The sequence below is a fragment of the Erythrolamprus reginae genome, chromosome 3 (assembly GCF_031021105.1).
Source record: "Erythrolamprus reginae isolate rEryReg1 chromosome 3, rEryReg1.hap1, whole genome shotgun sequence".
In the NCBI taxonomy this organism is placed as follows: domain Eukaryota; kingdom Metazoa; phylum Chordata; class Lepidosauria; order Squamata; family Dipsadidae; genus Erythrolamprus; species Erythrolamprus reginae.
In genome coordinates, this window is record NC_091952.1 from 239,239,293 (window position 1) to 239,263,172 (window position 23,880).

The following is a 23,880-nucleotide window of genomic DNA, read 5'->3' on the forward strand; positions in this document are numbered from 1 at the left end:
GGTCATTCATCTGAGGTCTGCAGCCACAACAGGGACCCAGGGAAAGAAAAATTTTAAGGAACTGCCAATGAACATTAAATGAGCGGCTCTGTATGCTCCCAAGCCAATTTTTGCCTTTGAATCTGGAGAACTGCATAAACCTCCTTCACAGATGAGATAACAGAATTTATAGGCTCCTGGCCACTTTCTGTAGCCCCAGAGCATTTATGGAAAGGAATAAAACTGTTTGGTTGGTTGGTTGCTTGTTGAATTGTTTGGTTGGGGGGAATAGGATGGAGGGAATTTTTTTAAAAATCAAATGGGTGATTTTAATCCCATTTGACCCCTCATCTTCCCTGTCACCGCCTTATTCGATTGATTTGTCCTAGTGGCTTGGGGCTAAATTGATGCCAAAAATCTACCCCGGAGAACTAATTTCTTCTCTACACCACCCATCTCAATTCGGACTGAAGATTTTGACCCAGACATAACAGATGATGAAGGGATCTAAGGCAGGGCTGTCAAACCCAATTTCATTGAGGGGCACATCAGGGTTGTCTTTGACCTCAGAGAGCTGAGATGACTGGGGGGGGGGGTATGGTTAGGATGGGCATGGCCATGGTATGCGTTTGACATTTTCTATTTCTAAATTTATATCTAATTGTTTAATCGTAAATTGCTTTTCCAGGCAGAAGAACTATTCATATTATTGTATTTTTATTATTCAACTAATAGTAAAAATAAAGTAACGTAAATAACATTATAGTACAAGATCTAACAGCAGAGGTAAATTTCCAGGATAATAGATAGAAATGGCAGTCAATTATAGATTGTTGATTGTAAATTAAATGGACCTACAGTATGTAAAAACCGGAATTAAACAGTAGTATTAATATAGGATTTTGCTTGTTTTCTATCCAGATCAGGTACTTACTCGAGGCCACATAATTGCAACCCATTCCAATCTAGTCCTCCTGCCTCTCTCTGCTGGCTGCCTTCACACAACCCATTTTGAGCAGGAGAGCGCTGCTAGGGGTCGTGGATGCCGAAATGAGCCATGCTCCCCCATGGCCCATTTTGGGTGGCAGAGGCACCGTGGATCAGTCCTTTAATATTTCCAGTCCAGCCCCGTGGGACAGACTTACGCCACCCACAGGCCTCGAGTTTGACACCCCTGATCTAAAGCATGGCTCCATTCCTTGATTCTAAAGGATTGAAGTAAATAATAATAAATTTATGACGATGTTTTATATAAACATAGATTATTGCAGTCAGTGTATTTAACCAAATTAAGCATGAAATTATACTATCAGGCTGCCGCCTTAACATGGATTAGAGATTGGATAACTCTAGAGAATAAAATAATATTAAACCTAGAAGGACATGATCTTATGCTTGGATGGCACGCATTTATATGGTATGACAAGGAAAAAAAACCACTCATATTTTAAAAGACACACATTAAGGAAGTATCTATTAGAGGTCTGGAAAGATATAAGGAAAAACCACTTTCTAAATATCCCAGAATGGCTTGCCCCCCTAGAAGCAATAACACATCCGAAGTCTATAAAAGACAAGAAAATATTTTTTAGATACAAAGAATTACTAAATGACCAGATGAAGTTAAAATCTAGGATTAAATTACAAGAAGAAGGGATAACAATAGATTGGTGGCATTATGCCCAGATTCGATCTAGATATCAGAAGGATAAAACCCTTTATATTTTTAATAAAAGCAAAAATTTGCTAAGTAATCTAATCACTACTAACCCAACAAAAATGATAGGTAAAATATATAAATTCCTCATTGCTCACAAAAATATAGAGTTGACCTTAAAAGACACTATGATAAGATGGTGCAGAAATATCGGCAAGGAAATAGATATAGATACATGGGAGAAAGTTTGGACTAACAACTGGAAAATGACTAAATCAGTCTCATTAAAAGAAAATCAAATTAAAATGTTTTACAGGTGGCATCTCCCACCAAATAGGATAGCAAAAATGTTTCCCAAAACATCCCCACTGTGTTGGAAATGTAAGAAAGAAATAGGAACCTACTACCATCAATGGTGGACATGTGGTAAAGCTAAAATATACTGGAAGATAATAGAGAAAATAATAAAAGAAATAGTAAAGCAGGATATAGAAAACACCCCGGAATTTTACCTATTAGGAATTACCAATCAGACTTATAAGAAAGAAATTCTTTATTTAATTATACACATACTAACTGCGGCTAGAATAATATATGCGCAAAATTGGAAGGGGGAAGAAATCCCCAAGGAAGAAGAAGTCATAGCTAAAATATTAGATTGCGCTGAAATGGATATGATGACAAGACGTTTAAATGATCAAGAAGATACTAAATTCTATGAAACATGAAACAATGTTTATAAATGGATAGACAAGAAAAAATAAGATATACAAATTTACTTTTAGTTAATCTCTTGTATTTGTTTTTACCTGGGTAATAACAATGTTAATATTAGTTTAAATGAATCGTTTGATGATTATGGTATATTAGTTTATGTATAAGCAACATATTAACAATTTTGGTTTATATATGCATAGTAGTTAAAATTAGTTTATGATTATGGTATATTAGTTTATGTATAAGCAACATATTAAGAATTTTGGTTTATATATGCATAGTAGTTAAAATTTGGAAAATTCTAACCCAAATTTACTAGACTTTTTAATATTCAATATATATTTAACTATGTATTCTTTTTCTGTATTTGAATTTATACTTTCAAGAGAAGCGGGGGAAATGCACCCCCACTCTATGTTTAATGTTTGTATGTGTGTCTTTTTATTTTAAGAAAAATTAATTTAAAAATTGAAAAAAAAATAACCCAATTAAGCATGAAATAGTGTCATGTGACAATCCAACTGCTTTATTTGGCAGCCAGTTTCCTAGATATCACTATCCAGAGTTCTCTTTGGTAAATGGGCAGTATATAATTTTTGGGAGAAATGATGGCAAAATCTAGTGGAAGAGTAAAAAGGGAGATCAGCCTGGAATCCTTACATAGCCATAAAAGAATTCAGTCAGTGTCTCCATATCTAATTTAGCAAGTACAGACTGCTAGTTGAGAAGATTCCTATGCATAAGCTTTTGGCAATAATTCAGGTTAATTAAAGCTTCACATGTGGACTGGGCCTTACATGACTGACAATTAATTTGTTTAGTATATAATACTTATTTTAATGTGAGTTGTGATGGTTCTTTTTCAATGTTATATCCACCTCTGGATGAAAAAGCTAAGAAAGAACATGTTTGTAATATTGTCATCCTCATTTGTCATTATAAAAAGATTAATTAATAGGATATTTTTTTCAGTTATCACTTTTCTAAGCTATTTAAAAATAGAACGTTAATAATTTTTAAACTATACAATGCATAAAAAGTAAAAGGAAGATGAATAGTATATTCTACAAAACATACGCAGGAAGATTTTTATTTCAAATATTCTATGCTTGAGCAGAATCAATGATTTGCTTTGTACATAGAACTTTTTTTAAAAAAAAATTAATTCAGACTCAATCAGGAAAAAAAATATGGTTTGCCATTTCTTCCCCTTCTAGGCTCCCATCTTTTTGTTATTTTTGACTGGAGAAAATAAGGATGGAACTTTTGGGGATTTAAAATACACCCACCGCTCTGACTTATGGTCATCTTGCAACTGACCAATTTGTCTCTAAAATTGTAACCATTCAGGATTTTTTTTTTCCTTAGAGACCACTGGGATAAGGAAGCTGTGTATGTTCCTTACTAGACTTGAACCAATCTCTGAAATGTTGGTTATTTATTTTTTTATTTTTTATTTATATATTCATTTGTCCAATACACAGATACATAGGAAGAAAAATAGACATGTGGTAATATAGAAGACGGTGAAAGTGAACTTATAGGAGAGGATATATGAAAGAGAATATATATGATAAGTGAGAGAAAGGAAAGACAACTGGACAGGGGACGAAAGGCACGCCAGTGCACTTATGTACGCCCATTACTGGCCTCTTAGGAACCTGGAGAGGTCAATCGTGGAGAGTCTAAGGGAGAAATGTTGGGGGTTAGGGGTTGACACAATTGAGTCCGGTAATGAGTTTCATGCTTCGATAACTCGATTGTTTGAAATCATATTTTTTACAGTCAAGTTTGGCGCGGTTCGTATTAAGTTTGAATCTGTTGCGTGCTCTTGTGTTGTTGCGGTTGAAGCTGAAGTAGTCATTGACTGGTAGGACGTTGCAGCATATGATCTTGTGGGCAATACTCAAATCGTGTTTTAGGCGCCGTAGTTCTAGGCTTTCTAGGCCCAGGATTGTTAGTCTATTTTCGTAGGATATTCTGCTTCGAGGGGAGGAGTGAAGGGCTCTTCTGGTGAAATATCTTTGGACATTTTCAAGGGTGTTGATGTCTGAGATGTGGTATGGGTTCCAGACAGATGAGCAGTAGTCTAGGATGGGTCTGGCAAAAGTTTTGTAGGTTATGAGCTATAAACATCTTTGGTTACTGAGATGAATCAGGAACTGCCTGGTAAAAAGTGATTCTGCTTGTCCAGTCTAATTATCTAGAGCAGGGGTGTCAAACTAGATTTAATTGAGGGCTGCATCAGGTTTGTGTTTGACCTCAGGGGGGGGTGTTTGTTTACAGTTTTTCGCCCCAAGCCCCCTCCCACATTGCCTCAGGATCAGGTTTGTGCCCTCTAGAAGCAATTGCAGGGGTATTATTCTCCTGAACTGCTCTTATTGCAATTCATTGTTTGAATTGGACAGAAGAAAAAGGGGGGACATGATCGAAACATTTAAATTTTATTTATTTATTTATTATTTAGATTTGCATGCCGCTCCTCTCCGCGGACTCGGGGCGGCTCACAACAAGGCATAAACAAATCGTAACAAATCCAAATAAATTTAAATATTTAAAAAAGTTTAAAAAGAACTCCAATATACTAACAAGCACACACACAAACATACCATACATAAATTGTACATGCCCGGGGGAGATGTTTCAGTTCCCCCATGCCTGACAGCAAAGGTGGGTTTTCAGAACTTTACGGAAGGCAGGGAGAGTAGGGGCAGTTCTAATCTCCGGGGGGAGTTGGTTCCAGAGAGTCGGGGCCACCACAGAGAAGGATCTTCCCCTGGGGCCCGCCAACCGACATTGTTTAGTTGACGGGACCCGGAGAAGGCCCACTCTGTGGGACCTAATCGGTCGCTGGGATTCGTGCGGCAGGAGGCGGTCTCGGAGGTATTCTGGTCCAATGCCATGAAGGGCTTTAAAGGTCATAACCAACACTTTGAATTGTGACCGGAAATTGATTGGCAACTAATGCAGACTGCGGAGTGTTGGTGAAACATGGGCATACCTAGGTAAGCCCATGACTGCTCTCGCAGCTGCATTCTGCACGATCTGAAGTTTCCAAACACTTTTCAAAGGTAGCCCCATGTAGAGAGCGTTACAGTAGTCGAACCTCGATGTGACAAGGGCATATGTTAAAGGGTTAAATAAGGTCCAGGAGGGAAGTGTTTTTAATAGGAAAGTGAACACAAGAACAAGGAGACACAATCTGGGGTTTGTTGGGGGAAAGATCAGAAGCAACATGAGAAAATATTATTTTACTGAAAGAGTAGTAGATCCTTGGAACAAACTTCCAGCAGACGTGGTAGATAAATCCACAGTAACTGAATTTAAACATGCCTGGGATAAACATATATCCATCCTAAGATAAAATACAGGAAATAGTATAAGGGCAGACTAGATGGACCATGAGGTCTTTTTCTGCCGTCAGACTTCTATGTTTCTATGAATTCTGGTTTTTCTTTTAGCCCTGGCCCTCCATGCATTTTACAATAGTTTCAAGACCATTCAGGTAAGGCATATCTCTGATTTGGGTTGATGGTGCGTGACCATCCACTATTTTGGTTACATATTGTGAGTTTCAATCTTGGATTTTCCCCCCACTCTTGCATACAATCCAGACTTTGTCACAGTTTACAAATATTACCCACCTTAGATGCTTCTGATTCCAGGGGCTGTCTTTGGTGTGTTTCTTTCAACTCGGGCAACTTAGAGGTTTCTTTCTTAAGTGAGGTTGGTTCCACTCTCTCCCCTTCAAGTTGCAGGCTAATTCCTTCAGTACACACAGAGAGGTCGATACCATTTGGACTGAGGCTGCAGTGGATAGCTGAGAAAAGGAATTAGAGTGAGTTTAGAAGATGGGAAAGAAGAGAAGGAAAGGCTGTTTTGGGTTGTGCCACGTTCTATCCTGCACATTTCCAGCAAGTCACAAAGAAAGGGCACTGTGATCAATGAAGGGCTGCAAAAAGTTTTACTACCAGACTGTGGGTGTGGCTTATTTTGTGGGTGTGTCTTGTCAGCCCTCCCACCTGGCTTGTCCCAGGTGGGAGTGGCTAGATGATCATGTGACTGGGGAATAGCTTAAAGGTCATGTGACTGGCTTAAAGGTGGCCAACTTGACGTCACTCACATCAAGGGTTTGTGTTACGGTGTCTGGCCTCTCCTCGCCTCAAAGAGATAGAAGATATTTACTATTACTGAACATCCAAAATATACTACTTAATCCTATGTATATATGCCATATATTTACATACATATTACACACAGGCACACAAATATATCTACTACATAAACTATATGTGTATGTACACACATACACACACACAAAAAAAAATTATTCTAATTATTCTAAAATTATTACACATTCAACCTCAGAGCCCAGAAGGGGGGGAAAAAAAATCAAAATTTTTCTACCGGTTCTGTGTACCTGACCATACCCATAGGAGCCCATCACTGACTGTAATGTGTGGGTAGTGATATCAACCAGGAACTATCTGAGTTTGCAATTTTATGGGGCCAAATAGTTGTACCCTATAGTTGCACAAAGTTTATCAAGGATACCAGCTTATCAATGGATTTGATTTAGCTTGAGAAGATGCATATTCCTAGAAAATCCATGTTGAATGGTTCTAGCAGTTTAAAAAGTGAAACGCTCCTGCTGCAAACAAGCATCTGGGGGACATAACACCCTCCATTTTTTCTACCTGTGCTGCTTAGCCAAAAGAGGATATTGATTACACTAGTACTGGTCCTGCGATTGTTATTATGTTTCATGTAAGAATATAAATGTATTCCTCAACTTATAACCTTTGATTAGTGACCATTTGAAGTTACACAATGCTGAAAAAAGTGATTTGTGGCCACTTTTCACGGTTGCAGCATCCCTTTGATCAAAATTTGGATGTTGGGCAACCAGCATGTATTTATAGGATCATGTGAATGCTTTTTGCAAGCTTCTGACGAGCAAAGTCTATGGCAAAGCCAGATTCACTTAACAACGTATGTTACTTTTTTTTTAGCAACAAAAAAAAGTTACTGAAAATCTATTTTAAATATTTTAATAATAACCTTTCCTCCTATATGTATTGATAATGTTATAATCAAATTAAGGTATGATGTGAATGGGTTTTTTTTCCTTTCTTTTTTCTTTCCTTCCTGTGCAATAAAGAGAAGTAAAGTTGGAGGGTTTTTTTATTTTCCTAAGGGTAGCTATGATAAAACGAAGGCCTAAAAAGCAGGAATGAGTTAAGTAAGAATGCAAGAAATGGATTAAAGCACAATGACATAGTTTTAGTAGAAAAAAAGCAAAAAGCCAAGAGAAATTTGGATAAAAAATAATCTCTGAAATCCGAATGATAAAATCTGAAAAGGAAGTAGCACAAGATGAATGATGCGTACCAGAATAAAATGGATAAATAATTAGGAAATTTTGATTAAGAATTTGGCCATTGATATTATATTATATTGCATTGTATTCTAATTTGAGGTATGTGAATTTGAATCTCTATAAGGTGTAGAAAAACAATAAAAATGTATACACCCCCTTCAAAAAAAAACCCTATGTTACTAACTTAACAACTGCAGTGGTTCACTTAACCACTGTGGCAACAAAAGTCATAAAATGGGGCAAAAATTACTTAACTGTCTTGCTTAGCCACAAATGTAGGGCTTAATGATGATCATAAATTGAGGATTAACTGTATTATAGAGCACTCAAGAAATTTCTCCCATGAATGCATTGGCAAAAATCATCATTTATTTCCTAATGAAAAGGAAGTAGGCACAAAGTCACATTTTTCTTTGCACATTGATCACGTATTGTGGCTGAAATACTGTGAAGGGTACATCACCTAACCTTCTCTTTGTGCTTTGGGTTTCTCTAATCAGGGAGCACTATTCAGGGATTATGGAAATTGAGATTCAAAATACCTGAAGAGCCTTTAGTTGCCTACGCTAACACCGTTTTCCTAAGAACGCCAATTACTTTGGAGATTACTTTGCTGCCAACTTCGAGTCGGTGCATTTCTGACTGGCAGGCAAGAGGGAAGTTATTTTATCCATGGCTAACCAAGCAAAGCTTCCAAAGACTGGCACTTCATTGAGACCAAGCAGAGAATGTTACTGAGGCTGGGAAACAAAAGAGGATATTTCAAAACACGGCTAATAAAAAAAGAGATGGAGTGCCAGCTTTATCTGGGCAAAACGATAGCAGCTCTTTAGAATTGAATAAGGGAGTGGGAAGGGACCTTGGAGGTCTTCTAGTCTTACCCCTGCTTAGGCAGGAAACTCTATACCCGGGATGGCGAACCTATGGCACCTGTGCCACAGGTGGCACATGGACCCATTTCGGAGAGCACACAAGAATTTGCTCTGTGTCAGCTCCAACACTCATGCATGTCATCAATAATGGCATCAACCTCGACCCCAGGGAAGGGGGGGAGGAGTGGCTATTGTAGCCAGGGAGAGCCTTTGCCTGCGTAGACTCATTGCTCCGGAAATTGCGGGTTGCGAGTCTCTCTTGTTGAAGTTGGACTTAGGGGTCCAGGTGGGCTTATTTCTCACGTACCTGCCTCCCAGCTGCGTGTCAAAAGCCCTGCCTGTGCTACTCGAGGAGGTAGCCGGGTTGGCGGTGGAGTTCCCCGGACTCATTGTCCTGGGGGACTTCAATCTGCCATCGCTCGGCGAAACCTCTGGGTTGGCACAGGAGTTCATGGCCACCATGACAGCCATGGACCTGACTCAAGTAGTACAGGGTCCGACTCACGAGGGAGGGCACGCACCTGACATGGTATTCCTTTCCGAGCAATTGAGAAATGGTCTGAGACTAAGGGGCTTAGAAGCATTGCCTTTGTCATGGTCATACCATTTTCTACTACGGCTTGACTTCCTGGCTCCAATCCTTCCCCGCAGGGAGGCGGAACCAATGAAGAAGTTCCGCCCCAGACGCCTGATGGACCCAGAGGGCTTTCAGACGGCGTTTGGGGTTATTCCAGAGGCACTCATCCACAGTTCGGCGGAGTCTCTTGCAGAGGCCTGGAATACGGCTGCTGCGGACGCTCTCGACCGGATTGCACCTTTGCGACCTCTGCGTGGCGCTAGACCCCGTAGAGCCCCATGGTTCAACGAGGAGCTCCAGGAGTTGAAACGCCAAAAGAGACGTCTAGAGAAGCGATGGAGGAAGAGTAGGTCTGAATCTGATCGAACACTTGTAAGAGCTTTTATTAAGACTTACAAAGTGGCGCTCAAGGCGGCAAGATGCGCGTACCATGCCGCCTTGATTGCATCAGCGGAATCCCGCCCGGCCGCTCTGTTTAGGGTGACCTGCTCCCTTCTTAACCAGGGGGGAGTTGGGGAGCCCTTGCAGAGTAGTGCTGAGGAGTTTAACACGTTTTTCGCTGATAAAGTCGCTCAGATCCGGGCCGACCTCGACTCCAATTGTAAAACAGAGTTGACTGACAATGAGTCAGTCGAGGTGACTGGGGCACGTACTTGTCCACCTGTCTGGGAAGAATTTGATCTGGTGACACCTGATGAAGTGGACAAGGCCATTGGAGCTGTGAGTTCCGCCACCTGTCTACTGGATCCGTGTCCCTCCTGGTTGGTTTCGGCCAGCAGGGAGGTGACACGGAGCTGGGCCCAGGAGATTACCAACGCTTCCTTGGGGAGGGGAGTTTTTCCATCACTCTATAAAAAAGCGCTCGTGCGCCCCCTCCTCAAGAAGCCCTCCCTGGACCCAGCTGTCCTTAACAAGTATCGTCCAGTCTCCAACCTTCCCTTTATGGGGAAGGTTGTCGAGAAGGTGGTGGCACTCCAGCTCCAGCGGTCCTTGGAAGAAGCCGATTATCTAGGTCCCCAGCAGTCGGGTTTCAGGCCCGGTTACAGCACAGAAACCGCTTTGGTCGCGTTGATGGATGATCTCTGGCGGGCCCGGGACAGGGGTTTATCCTCTGTCCTGGTGCTCCTTGACCTCTCAGCAGCTTTCGATACCATCGACCATGGTATCCTTCTGCACCGGCTGGAGGGGTTGGGGGTGGGAGGCACTGTTCTTCAGTGGTTCTCCTCCTACCTCTCTGGCCGGTCGCAGTCGGTGTTAGTGGGGGGTCAGAGGTCGACTCCTAGGTTTCTCCCTTGTGGGGTGCCTCAGGGGTCGGTCCTCTCCCCCCTGCTATTCAACATCTACATGAAACCACTGGGCGAGATCATCCAAGGACATGGGGTGAGGTATCATCAATATGCAGATGATACCCAGCTTTACATCTCCACCCCATGCCCAGTCAACGAAGCGGTGGAAGTGATGTGCCGGTGCCTGGAGGCTGTTGGGGCCTGGATGGGTGTCAACAGACTCAAGCTCAACCCGGATAAGACGGAGTGGCTGTGGGTTTTGCCTCCCAAGGACAATCCCATCTGTCCGTCCATTACCCTGGGGGGGGGAATTATTGATCCCCTCAGAGAGGGTCTGCAACTTGGGCGTCCTCCTCGATCCACAGCTCACATTAGAAAAACATCTCTCAGCTGCGGCGAGGGGGGCGTTTGCCCAGGTTCGCCTGGTGCACCAGTTGCGGCCCTATCTGGACCGGGACTCATTGCTCACAGTCACTCATGCCCTCATCACCTCGAGGTTCGACTACTGTAATGCTCTCTACATGGGGCTACCTTTGAAAAGTGTTCGGAAACTTCAGATCGTGCAGAATGCAGCTGCGAGAGCAGTCATGGGCTTACCTAGGTATGCCCATGTTTCACCATCACTCCGCAGTCTGCATTGGCTGCCGATCAGTTTCTGGTCACAATTCAAAGTGTTGGTTATGACCTTTAAAGCCCTTCATGGCATTAGACCACAATATCTCCGAGACCGCCTCCTGCCGCACGAATCCCAGCGACCGATTAGGTCCCACAGAGTGGGCCTTCTCTGGGTCCTGTCAACTAAACAATGCCGGTTGGCGGGCCCCAGGGGAAGAGCCTTCTCTGTGGCGGCACCGGCCCTCTGGAACCAACTCCCCCCGGAGATTAGAACTGCCCCTACTCTTCCTGCCTTCCGTAAACTCCTTAAAACCCACCTTTGCCGTCAGGCATGGGGGAACTGAAACATCTTCCCCTGGGCATGTTTAATTTATATATGGTATGCTTGTGTCTATGTCTGTTAGTATATGGGGTCTTTTTAAATCTTTAAAATTTAAAATTTAGATTATTTATGATTTGTTTCCACGTGTTGTGAGCCGCCCCGAGTCTTCGGAGAGGGGTGGCATACAAATCTAAGTAATAAAAAAATAAATAAATAAAATGTACTAGCCAGCTGATTTTCGGCCTTGGAAAAAGCTATTTTGCCCTCTGAACGCTTCAGGGAAGCTTCCCTGAAACCCCGGAGGCAAAAAAAATTAACCCAACAAACAAACCAGAAGTTGGGAAAAACGCACTTCGGGTTTGCCTGTTGTGCTGTTTTTTGCTCTCTGGAGCTTCACGAAGCTTTCTTGAACCCTCTGGAATGCAAAAAACAGCACAATGGGCAAACCAGAAATGCGTTTTCCCAAACGTCCCGTTTGGACATTTTTTTTAAGTGGTGCCTCTACTTACGAACTTAATTCGTTCTGTGATCAGGTTCTTAAGTAGAAAAATTTGTAAGAAGAAGCAATTTTTCCCATAGGAATCAATGTAAAAGCCAATAATGTATGCGATTGGGGAAACTACAGAGAGGGTGGAGGCCCTGTTTCCTCCCAGGAGATTCCTAGAGAGGCTCCACGGAGGCTTCTCCCCGCCTTTTCTGGCCTTGTTCCCTCCCAGGAGATTCCTAGAGAGGCCCCACGGAGGCTTCTACCTGCCTTTTCTGGCCCTGTTCCCTCCCAGGAGATTCCTAGAGAGGCCCCACGGAGGCTTCTCCCCGCCTTTTCCAGTTACAGTTTCAGAGGCTCGGGTTTGTAAGTGGAAAATGGTTCTTGAGAAGAGACAAAAAAATCTTGAACACCCGGTTCTTATCTAGAAATGTTCGTAGGTAGAGGCATACAAATCTAATACATTGAATTGAATTGAATTGAATTTGTAGGTAGAGGTACCACTGTACCAGGCTTCAATAAGGCCAGTGCACATGTGCAGGGGCAGTGTGGGAGGTGCATGCATGTGCCAGGGGGAGAGAAGCGGTGTGGGCACCGGCATGCATGCTAGCACATCCGCACACCCCTTTTAGGCACGTGAACCAAAAAAGGTTCACCATCACTGCCCTATACAATTTCAGACAAATGGTAACCTCTTCTTAAAAACTTGTAATGTTGCAACATTTACAACATTTACAACTTCTGAAGGCAAGTTGTTCCACTGATTAATTATCCTCTCAGAAAACTTATCTTTAGTTCTAGGTTGTTTCTCTCCTTTATTAATAATAATAATAATAATAATAATAATAATAATAATAATAATAATAATATGGATCATCGACATTGCAATCCCAGGGGACAGCAGAATTGAGGAGAAGCAGCTAGAGAAATTAGTAAAATACGAAGATCTAAAAATCGAGCTGCAACGACTCTGGCATAAGCCAGTGAAAGTGGTCCCAGTGGTACTTGGCACGCTGGGCGCAGTGCCAAAGGATCTCAGCGGACATTTGAAAACCATCGGAATTGACAAAATCTCCATCTGTCAATTGCAAAAGGCCGCTTTACTGGGATCGGCAAACATAATTCGCCACTACATCACACAGTCCTAGGTGCTTGGGAAGTGCCCAACTGGTGATGAAATACGAAATTTATTTATTTATTAGATTTGTATGCCGCCCCTCTCCGAAGACTCCAGCACAGTGATCTCGTTTGCTGTGTTGCATTGACATAATAATAATAATAATAATAATAATAATAATAATAATAATAATTTATTAGATTTGTATGCCGCCCCTCTCCGAAGACTCAGGGTGGCTCACAACAACAATAATAACAATGTTACAATGGAAAACAAATCTAATATTAAAAGACAGTTAAAAACCCCATCATTTAAAAAACCATGCAACACATGTATACTATACATAAAATGTAAAAGCCTGGGGGAGGTGTCTCAGTTCCCCCATGCCTGGCGATACAGGTGGGTCTTAAGTAATTTGCGAAAGACAAGGAGGGTGGGGGCACTTCTAATCTCTGGGGGGAGTTGATTCCAGAGGACCGGGGCCGCCACAGAGATTAGTTTCCACCCATTGCTTCTTGTTCCGATCTCAGGTTCTTTGGAGAATAACTTGATTCCCTCTTCTTTGTGGCAACCTATGAGATATTGGAACACTGCTATCATGTCACCCCCAGTCCTTCTTTTCATGATACCCAGTTCCAGCAACCCTTCTTTAGTTTTTCAATCACGGAAAAAAGAGGTTCAAGCAATTCTGAGACACCACCTTATTAATGCATTTGCTCATGAATGAGGGTGGAATTTTGCTTAGTCACTTTCCAACATCCTGTATCCTATTTCTTTCTTGATGTTAAACCTGATTAATGAAACTGTCTGTAAGGTTTGTTTCCCTGGTCAGGGTCTGCTGCTAAGGTTTTGACAGAGTACATTTTTCACTTACAGTGATTGTATTTCTACCAGGTTTAATCTTTAAGACAGTTATCTTGAATAACTGCCTTGGAAAAAAGAAATATTTTAAACCAACAAAAAGCAATGCCAAAGTAATTATTGTACATAGATAGAATAGAATAGAATAGGATAGGATAGAATAGAATAGAATAGAATTTTATTGGCCAAGTGTGATTGGACACACAATGAATTTGTCATGGTGCATAATACACTTGGTGCATAAAGCCACAATACAGCACAGAAATACACATTTCAGATTCAGGATCAGGATATTAGTAAAGCATTAACATCAGTAAAGCAATTAGACTTATACGCTGCTTCATAGTGCTTTTACAGCCCTCTCTAAGCGGTTTACAGAATCAGCATAATGCTCCCAACAATCTGGGTCATCATTTTACCACCTCAGAAGGATGGAAGGCTGATTGTGTATTACTTCCCACTTCCTCTCATACTTGTGTGAATTAGAGAGGTGAACTTTTTACACATGGCTAATCTTTGAATCTTTTATACATGGATAACCAACTTAATATGAGCAAGCAATGTGCAGTGGCGGCTAAAAAAGCCAACGCAATCTTAAGATGCATCAACAGAGGGATACACTCCAAGACGAGGAAGTTACTAATACCACTCTATAATGCCCTAGTCAGACCACAACTAGAGTACTGCATTCAGTTTTGGTCACCTCACTACAAAAAGGACATTGAAATTCTAGAGAAGAGAGCAACCAGAATGATAAAGGGACTGGAAACCAAGACATACAAAGAGAGGTTGAATACAGCTTGAATACAGCTCATCTGTCTGGAATCCATACCACATCTCGGACATCAACACCCTTGAAAATGTCCAAAGATATTTCACCAGAAGAGCCCTTCACTCCTCCACTCGAAACAGAATACCCTACGAAAATAGACTAACAATCCTGGGTCTAGAAAGCTTAGAACTACAACGCCTAAAACACGATTTAAGTATTGCCCACAAGATCATATGCTGCAACATCCTTCCAGTCAATGACTACTTCAGCTTCAACTGTAAAAAATATGACTTTAACAATCGAGTTGTCGAAGCGTGGAACTCACTACCAGACTCAATAGTGTCAACCCCTAACCCCCAACATTTCTCCCTTAGACTATCCACGATTGACCTCTCCAGGTTCCTAAGAGGTCAGTTAGGGGCGTACATAAGTGCACTAGTGTGCCTTTCATCCCCTGTCCAATTGTCTTTCCTTTATCTCATACAGCATATATATTTTCTTCCTTTCATATATCTTCTCCTCTATTTTTACATATTATCTTTATATATATTACTTCATGTCTATTCTCTTCCATATGTATTGTGTATTGGACAAATGAACGAATGAATGAATGAAGAAAGAAAGAAGGAAGGAAAGAAAGAAAGAAGGTTACAGGAACTGGGCATGGATAGTCTAGTGAAAAGAAGGGCCAGGGGGGACATGATAGCAGTATTCAGGTACTTGAGGGAATGCCACATAGAGGAGGTGGGGTCACACTGTTTTCCAGGGCACCAGAGGTCTGGACCAGGAGCAACAGATGGAAACTGGCCAATGAGAGATTCAAAGGAAATAAGTAAGAACTTTCTGATGATGAGAGCAATCAGCCAATGGAACAGCTTGTTTATGGAGGTTGTGAATGCCCCAACACTAGACACATTCAAGAAGAGATTGGACTGCCATCTGTCTGGGGTGGTGTAGAGTCTCCTGCTTGAGCTAGATGACCTGCAAGGTCCCTTTCAACTCTAATAATAAAATAAAATAAAGTGTCTTCTTGTTTTGGATTTAAGCCACGTTTGATTTGGTAACTGTAATGAATCTGGCCTATCTGTCACAATCATCTTCCTGGCTCTACCCATAATTAATGAACCACTTTCCTCCATTCTCAGCAAATAAGTTCGTAGACTATTTTTGTGCTAGTAATCTGGTTGAAGGTCTCTGCCTGGCAAAGAGACAGAATGAACGGAGAAAAATAGCCAGCATTTGCTGGTCCAATTTCTACTGAGACCACCTAATCCAATATTTACTCACTTCTAACACTGTCAGCTAAAAGTAGAAACCTATAACAAGAAAAGATCTGTACCCAAATCCAACAAATAAAATGATACTGTTGTTGCACTTTTCTTTGCTCATCAAGCCAAGGAAAATACAAAGACTAGGCTTTCTAAAACCAAGTTGCAGATCTTTCAAAAAGAGATGAAATAATAATGATGGGGAGTCTTCAATTACCCCAGCATCTATTGGGAGACAAGCATTACCAATTGCTGACTATTCTTGTTGACAGCTTTCTCCTTCAGAGGATAAAGAAAGAGAAAAGGAAAACTACTTCTCCTTGATTTGAAAACCAAATGAATCTTTTAATAGAAGAGAATATCTGCAGCTCAAAGTCAAATGTGGAGTCCTTGGTGTTCTCTAAGCTGGACCGGGACTCACTGCTCACAGTCACTCATGCCCTCATCACCTCGAGGCTCGACTACTGTAATGCTCTCTACATGGGGCTACCTTTGAAAAGTGTTCAGAAACTTCAGATCGTGCAGAATGCAGCTGCGAGAGCGGTCATGGGCTTACCTCAGTATGCCCATGTTACACCAACACTCCACAGTCTGCATTGGTTGCTGATCAATTTCCGGTCACAATTCAAAGTGTTGGTTATGATCTATAAAGCCCTTCATGGCATCGGACCAGAATATCTCCGGGACCGCCTTCTGCTGCACGAATCCCAGCGACCGCTTAGGTCCCACAAAGTTGGCCTTCTCCGGGTTCTGTCGACTAAACAATGTCGTTTGGTGGGTCCCAGGGGAAGAGCCTTCTCTGTGGCGGCCCCGAGTCTCTGGAACCAGCTCCCTCCGGAGACTAGAACTGCCCCTACCCTCCTTGCCTTTTGTAAACTCCTTAAAACTCACCTCTGCGCTCAAGCATGGGGGAATTGAGACATACAATTTATGTATGGTGTGTTTGTGTGTATGTCTGTTTTAATAATGGGGTTTTTTAATGTTTTAAATTATTAGATTTGCCATGAATTGTTTTATTATTGTTGTGAGCCGAACCAAGTCTACGGAGAGAGGCGGCATACAAACCATATATAAATAAATAAATGAATTAATTAATGAATTAATGAATAAATAAATATGTCATTACCAGAGTAGGTAACATCATCAGTATAAGTTATCACTGATATGTAAAAGCAAATACTGTAATGCATGCAAACCCATTGGGAAAGAAATAAAAGCTCGGAATTTGGGTGGGGGGAGGAGGAAGAAGAAGAGGAGGAGGACAGTTGCTGCCAAAGGAAGAAGGTGAGGTGAGGAGAATCAAAAAAATCCAAAACTGTAATGCTTAAAAAAAGGACTCTGAGGTGGCAAGGAGGAGCATGCGCCTCCAATACACCCAGTGCGAGGCTGCCTCCCATACACTGCCTCCCATACACTGGCTGCTGCTGCTGCTGCTACATGCTGCCTCTTCCTTCCTATGCTGAAGGGTTCCCCTCTCCTCTTGCTCGCTTGCTTTGTAGCTGGTGTCTTTCCTTCACTCTGGTGACTCCTCGGCTGCCGAGAACAAAGGGAGCCTTTCTTTTTTCTGGGCGCTGGCAGACGTTTATTCCCTGTCCAAGCAGCCAGAAAAAGGAAAATACTTCAGTCGCTCTGGACTGCCAAAGCCTCAAGTGCTACCAAAAGGCTCCTCTGGCAGTCCAGATGGCAAGGATTAAAGGGGGAATGGCAGGAAACGCACGAATCCCAGCGACCGGTTAGGTCCCACAGAGTTGGCCTTCTCCGGGTCCCGTCGACTAAACAACGTTGTTCGGCGGGACCAAGGGGAAGAACCTTCTCTGTGGTGGCCCTGGCCCTCTGGAACCAGCTCCCTCCGGAGATTAGAATTGCCCCCACCCTCCTTGCCTTTCATAAACCCCTTAAAACCCACCTCTGCCGTCAGGCATGGGGGAATTGAGACATCTCCCCCGGGCCTATACAGTTTATGCATGGTATGTTTGTGTGTATGTTTTTGCTTCTTAATAAGGAGTTTTTAGTGACTTTTAAATTATTAGATTTGTTATATATTTTTTTATTGTTGTTGTGAGCTGCCCTGAGTCTGCGGAGTGGGACGGCATACAAATCTAAATAATAATAATAATAATAATAATAATAATAATAATAATAATAATAATAATAATTGGCTGGGCCCTCATGTCGCTCTCAAATTTCCTAGGCAATTTTTCTGGGCTCAGTTCTTAAGTAGAAAATGGTTCTTAAGTAGAGGCAAAAAAAACCCTGAACACCCGATTCTTATCTAGAAAAGAAGGTAGAAGAGGAAAATATGTCTAGATATTCTAATCTCTACATACACGCAAAAACCCATTTTGTCCAAAAACATGATAAACAGATATTGTGACAAAAGAAATTAATGGCAGAAGTTGCCCCAATCCACACCTAGAGTACTGCATTCAGATTTGGTCACCACACTACAAAAAAGACATTTGAAACTCTAGAGAAAGTGCAGAAGAGAGCAACCAGGATGATAAGGAGACTGGAAACTAAAACATATGAAGAGCCCTTCACTCCTCCACTCGAAACAGAATACCCTACGAAAGCAGACTATCAATCCTTGGTCTTGAAAGCTTAGAACTACGACGCCTAAAACACGATCTAAGTATTGCCCACAAGATCATATGCTGCAACGTTCTACCTGTCAATGACTACTTCAGCTTCAATCTCAACAACATAAGAGCACACAACAGATTCAAACTTAATATTAACCGCTCCAAACTTGACTGTAAAAAATATGACTTCAGCAACCGAGTTGTCGAAGCATGGAACTCATTACCTGACTCAGTAGTGTCAATCCCTAACCCCCAACATTTTTCCCTTAGACTATCCACGATTGACCTCTCCAGGTTCCTTAGAGGTCAGTAAGGGGCGTGCATAAGTGCACCAGTGTGCCTTCCGTCCCCTGTCCAATTGTCTCTCCTTATCTCATTTATCTTTTCTTCCTTTCAAATTTGTTCACCTATCCTTTTATATTTTTTCTTCTATTCTTTTCTTTATTTATATTATTACATATCTATTCTCTTCAATGTGTATTATGTATTGGACTAAATAAATAAATAAATAAAAATAAATAAATAAAATAAAATAAAAAATAAAGGTTGCAGGCACTGGGCATGGCTAGTCTAGCAAAGAAAAGGACAAGGGGAGACATGATAGCAGTGGTCCAATACCTGAGGGACTGCCACAAAGAGGAAGGGGTCAGGATGTTTTCCAAAGCATCAGAGGACCAGACAAGGACTAATGGATGGAAGCTGGCCAAAGAGAGATTCAACCTGGAAATAATGAGGAACCTTATTTGTCCGAAATGTCATAGGGTCTCCTGCTTGAGCAGGGGGTTGGACTTACAAGATCTCTTCCAACTCAAATAAATAAATAAATCCTGCTAGTCTTCAGGAAAGCTTTGGGCTAGGATGCCAAATTAACACATTTTGGGAATACAGTGATCCCCCGATCATTGCGAGGGTTCTGTTCCAGGACCCCTAGCAATGATCGGGTTTTCGCGAAGTAGCACTGCGGAAGTAAAAACACCATCTGCGCATGCGCAGATGGTGTTTTTACTTCCGCAGCGCTGCGCTAGCGAGGAGCCGAAGATTGGGGTTCCTGGGAAGGGGACTCAGCTTGTCCTCCACCCGCTCGCGCATCGCCCGCCCACGCCGTTCATTCTCGCCGCTTCGCTGCTGAGTCCTGAAGCGAATTCGCTTCAGGTCTCAGCTGGGAAGCGGCGAGAATGAACGGCGTGGGCGGGCGATGCGCGAGCGGACGGCGGACAAGCCGTTCGCTCGCGCTCGCTCGTGCCGCTTTGCAGCTGAGTCCTGAAGCGAATTCGCTTCAGGTCTCAGCTGGGAAGCGGCGAGAATGAACGGCGTGGGCGGGCGATGCGCGAGCGGGCGGCGGACAAGCCGTTCGCTCGCGCGCGCTCGCGCCGCTTTGCAGCTGAGTCCTGAAGCGAATTCGCTTCAGGTCTCAGCTGGGAAGCGGCGAGAATGAACGGCGTGGGCAGGCGATGCGCGAGCGGGCGGCGGACAAGCCGTTCGCTCGCGCTCACTCGCGCCGCTTCGCGGCTGAGTCCTGAAGCGAATTTGCTTCAGGTCTCAGCTGGGAAGCGGCGAGAATGAACGGCGTGGGCGGGCGATGCACGAGCGGGCGGCGGACAAGCCGCTCGCTCGCGCTCGCGCCGCTTCGCAGCTGAGTCCTGAAGCGAATTCGCTTCAGGTCTCAGCTGGGAAGCGGCGAGAATGAACGGCGTGGGCGGGCGATGCGCGAGCGGGTGGCAGCGAGGAGTTTGCGTGGGCGGTGGGGAAACTCCTCGCTGATGCCCGCCGCTCGCCCTCCCGCCAGCAAGAGGGGGAAGACCTAGGGAAGCCGCCCAGCAGCTGATCTGCCCGGCGCCATCTACGCATGCGTGCCCATAGAAAAAAGGGCGCGCATGCGCAGATGGTGTTTTTACTTCCGGGTTGCAAAATAGCCATATAGCCATTTCGCAATGATCGGGGTCGCAATACCCGGGGGATCACTGTATGCCTTTGTGTGCCTCAACTATGTGTTGTATTTCTTTGATTCCTATTGTTTTGAGGAATGATGCAATTTTAATTTTGCTATTGAAAGACATATGGAATGACATTTTTTTTCAACTTGGCTGGCTTTATAAATTCTTCAATAAATAAATATTAAATTAATAATGGGAAAGGAAATGTCAAGAATTTTAGGAAGGAGAGACTAATTCCCAGATAAGCTTAAAAATGAAAAAAAAAAGGAAGTTCTTGAATACTTCTAACATCTCCTACTTGGACAGTTCCAACCTTTATTTCTTAAGACCTAAAATATTCTCTTTTATCCCTTCCTGTAGAGCATCAAGAACAAAAGTTCATATTTTGTGTCATTCTTCTTTACATAAGGGGAAAAAGTACGTAGATATTCACTATCTACTAATAAAAATCATACAAATCAAATAAGTAAGCAAGCAAGCAAGCAAGCAAGCAGCAAACAAACAAACAAACAAACAAACACATAAATAAATAAATATTGATGAATATATCAGAAATTCATAAGCTGGTAAAAAAAAATCCATTTAACTGTATAAAAGCTAATGCTAAATAAGTAAATAATTTCCTAACCAACCGTGTTAAAGAGGAGAAAACATTTAAGCATTGATTATATATCCTTTTAATGCTTTTCAATACTCGCACAATCCGTGATCCAGTCTGTTGGAGTTGGGGGGACTAATAAATTCTAAATTAATAAATAAAACACACACTGTTTTGAAGGTATAGCATCTACAAAATGAAAAAACAGCCAAAGGACATGAGACAGACCCAGAAGAAGATAGACAACCATGACAATTGAATACAATTGAATAATGAATGCAGCTCGTCTGCCTGGAACTCACATTGCATATCAGAAATTAACATCATTGAGCAGGTTCAGAGATATTTCTCAAGAAAAGTTCTCCATTCCTCTACTCATAATAGAATTCCCTATGCTATCAAGTTTTAAAATTCTGGGCTTGGACCATCTGGAACTGTGCCACTTCTGCTCTAATCTAAGCACAGTACACAAAATTGTCGGCCTCGATGTCTTGTCCGTCAACAACTTCTTCAGCTTCAACCGCAATAATACACAGGCAAACAATCAATACAAACTTAAGGTAAACCACTTCAAACTCAATTGCAGAAAATACGATTTCAGCAACAGACTGATCAATGCCTGGAATGCTCTATACAACTCCATTGTTACAGTCTCAAAACCTCATAGCTTCTATCTCAAACTGTCTACCCTGGACCTTACCCTATTCCTAAAAGGTCCGTAAAGGGGCCGTGCATAAGCGCATCAGGGCGCCTACTATCTCTGTCTCACTGTCCCCATTTATCTGTATTTATTTTCTTTCTTCATGTTTATGTCCATACCTATACCGGTTATCTTGTACATGTTTGATAAACAAATCAATTGATGCCTTGATTGCATCAGCGGAATCCCGCCCGGCCGCTCTGTTTAGGGTGACCCGCTCCCTTCTTAATCAGGGGGGAGTTGGGGAGCCCTTGCAGAGTAGTGCCGAGGATTTTAACACGTTTTTCGCTGATAAAATCACTCAGATCCGGGCGGACCTCGACTCCAATTGGAAAACAGAGTCGGCTGACAACGAGTCAGTTGAGGTGACTGGGGCCCGTACTTGTCCACCTGTCTGGGAAGAGTTTGATCTGGTGACACCTGATGAAGTGGACAAGGCCATTGGAGCTGTGAGTTCCGCCACCTGTCTACTGGATCCGTGTCCCTCCTGGCTGGTTTTGGCCAGCAGAGAGGTGACACGGAGCTGGGTCCAGGAGATTATCAACGCTTCCTTGGGGAGGGGATCCTTTCCATCATCCTATAAAGAGGCGCTCGTGCGCCCCCTCCTCAAGAAGCCTTCCCTGGACCCAGCCGTACTTAATAACTACCGGCCAGTCTCCAACCTTCCCTTTATGGGGAAGGTTGTCGAGAAGGTGGTGGCACTCCAGCTCCAGCGATCCTTGGAAGAAGCCGATTATCTAGGTTCCCAGCAGTTGGGTTTCAGGCCCGGTTACAGCACGGAAACTGCTTTGGTCGCGTTGATGGATGATCTCTGGCGGGCCCGGGACAGGGGTTTATCCTCTGTCCTGGTGCTCCTTGACCTCTCAGCGGCTTTCGATACCATCGACCATGGTATCCTTCTGCACCGGCTGGAGGGGTTGGGGGTGGGAGGCACTGTTCTTCAGTGGTTCTTCTCCTACCTCTCCAGTCGGTCGCAGTCGGTGTTAGTGGGGGTCAGAGGTCGACTCCGAGGTCTCTCCCTTGTGGGGTGCCTCAGGGGTCGGTCCTCTCCCCCCTGCTATTCAATATCTACATGAAACCGCTGGGTGAGATCATCCAAGGGCATGGGGTGAGGTATCATCAGTACGCTGATGATACCCAGCTTTACATCTCCACCCCATGTCCAGTCAACGAAGCAGTGGAAGTGATGTGCCGGTGTCTGGAGGCTGTTGGGGCCTGGATGGGTGCCAACAGACTAAAACTCAACCCGGATAAGACGGAGTGGCTGTGGGTTTTGCCTCCCAAGGACAATTCCATCTGTCCTTCCATTACCCTGGGGGGGGATTATTGACCCCCTCGGAGAGGGTCCACAACTTGGGCGTCCTCCTCGATCCACAGCTCACATTAGAGAACCATCTTTCAGCTATGGTGAGGGGGGCGTTTGCCCAGGTTCGCCTGGTGCACCAGTTGCGACCCTATCTGGACCGGGACTCACTGCTCACAGTCACTCATGCCCTCATCACCTCGAGGTTCGACTACTGTAATGCTCTCTACATGGGGCTACCTTTGAAAAGTGTTCGGAAACTTCAGATCGTGCAGAATGCAGCTGCGAGAGCAGTCATGGGCCTACCTAGGTATGCCCATGTTTCACCAACACTCCGCAGTCTGCATTGGTTGCCGATCAACTTCCGGTCACAATTCAAAGTGTTGGTTATGACCTTTAAAGCCCTTCATGGCACTGGACCAGAATATCTCCGAGACCGCCTGCTGCCGCACGAATCCCAGCGACTGATTAGGTCCCACAGAGTGGGCCTTCTCCGGGTCCCGTCAACTAAACAATGTCGGTTGGCGGGCCCCAGGGGAAGAGCCTTCTCTGTGGTGGCCCCGACCCTCTGGAACCAACTCCCCCCGGAGATTAGAACTGCCCCTACTCTCCTTGCCTTTCGTAAGCTCCTTAAGACCCACCTGTGTCATCAGGCATAGGGGAACTGAGACATCTCCCCCGGGCATATACAATTTATGAATGGTATGTGTGTATGTATGTGTGTTTAGAAAATGGGTTTTTAAAATGTTTTTAATAGAAATTTAGATTTGTTATAAATTGTTTTTCACTTTGTTGTGAGCCGCCCCGAGTCTGCGGAGAGGGACGGCATACAAATCTATCTATCTATCTATCTATC

At 43.3% G+C, this 23,880-nt stretch overlaps 1 protein-coding gene across 2 annotated transcripts in view; it reads right to left on the reverse strand.

Annotated features, from left to right (window-relative positions):
• The window catches only part of SAMD12 (sterile alpha motif domain containing 12), a 384,839-nt gene that overhangs the window by 333,858 nt on the left and 27,101 nt on the right, over positions 1-23,880 (reverse strand). For both annotated transcript variants that reach the window (XM_070748248.1, XM_070748247.1), the window contains exon 2: positions 5,998-6,173. In XM_070748248.1, coding sequence (XP_070604349.1) covers positions 5,998-6,173 — 176 coding nt within the window. The remainder of the gene's footprint in view (positions 1-5,997; positions 6,174-23,880) is intronic.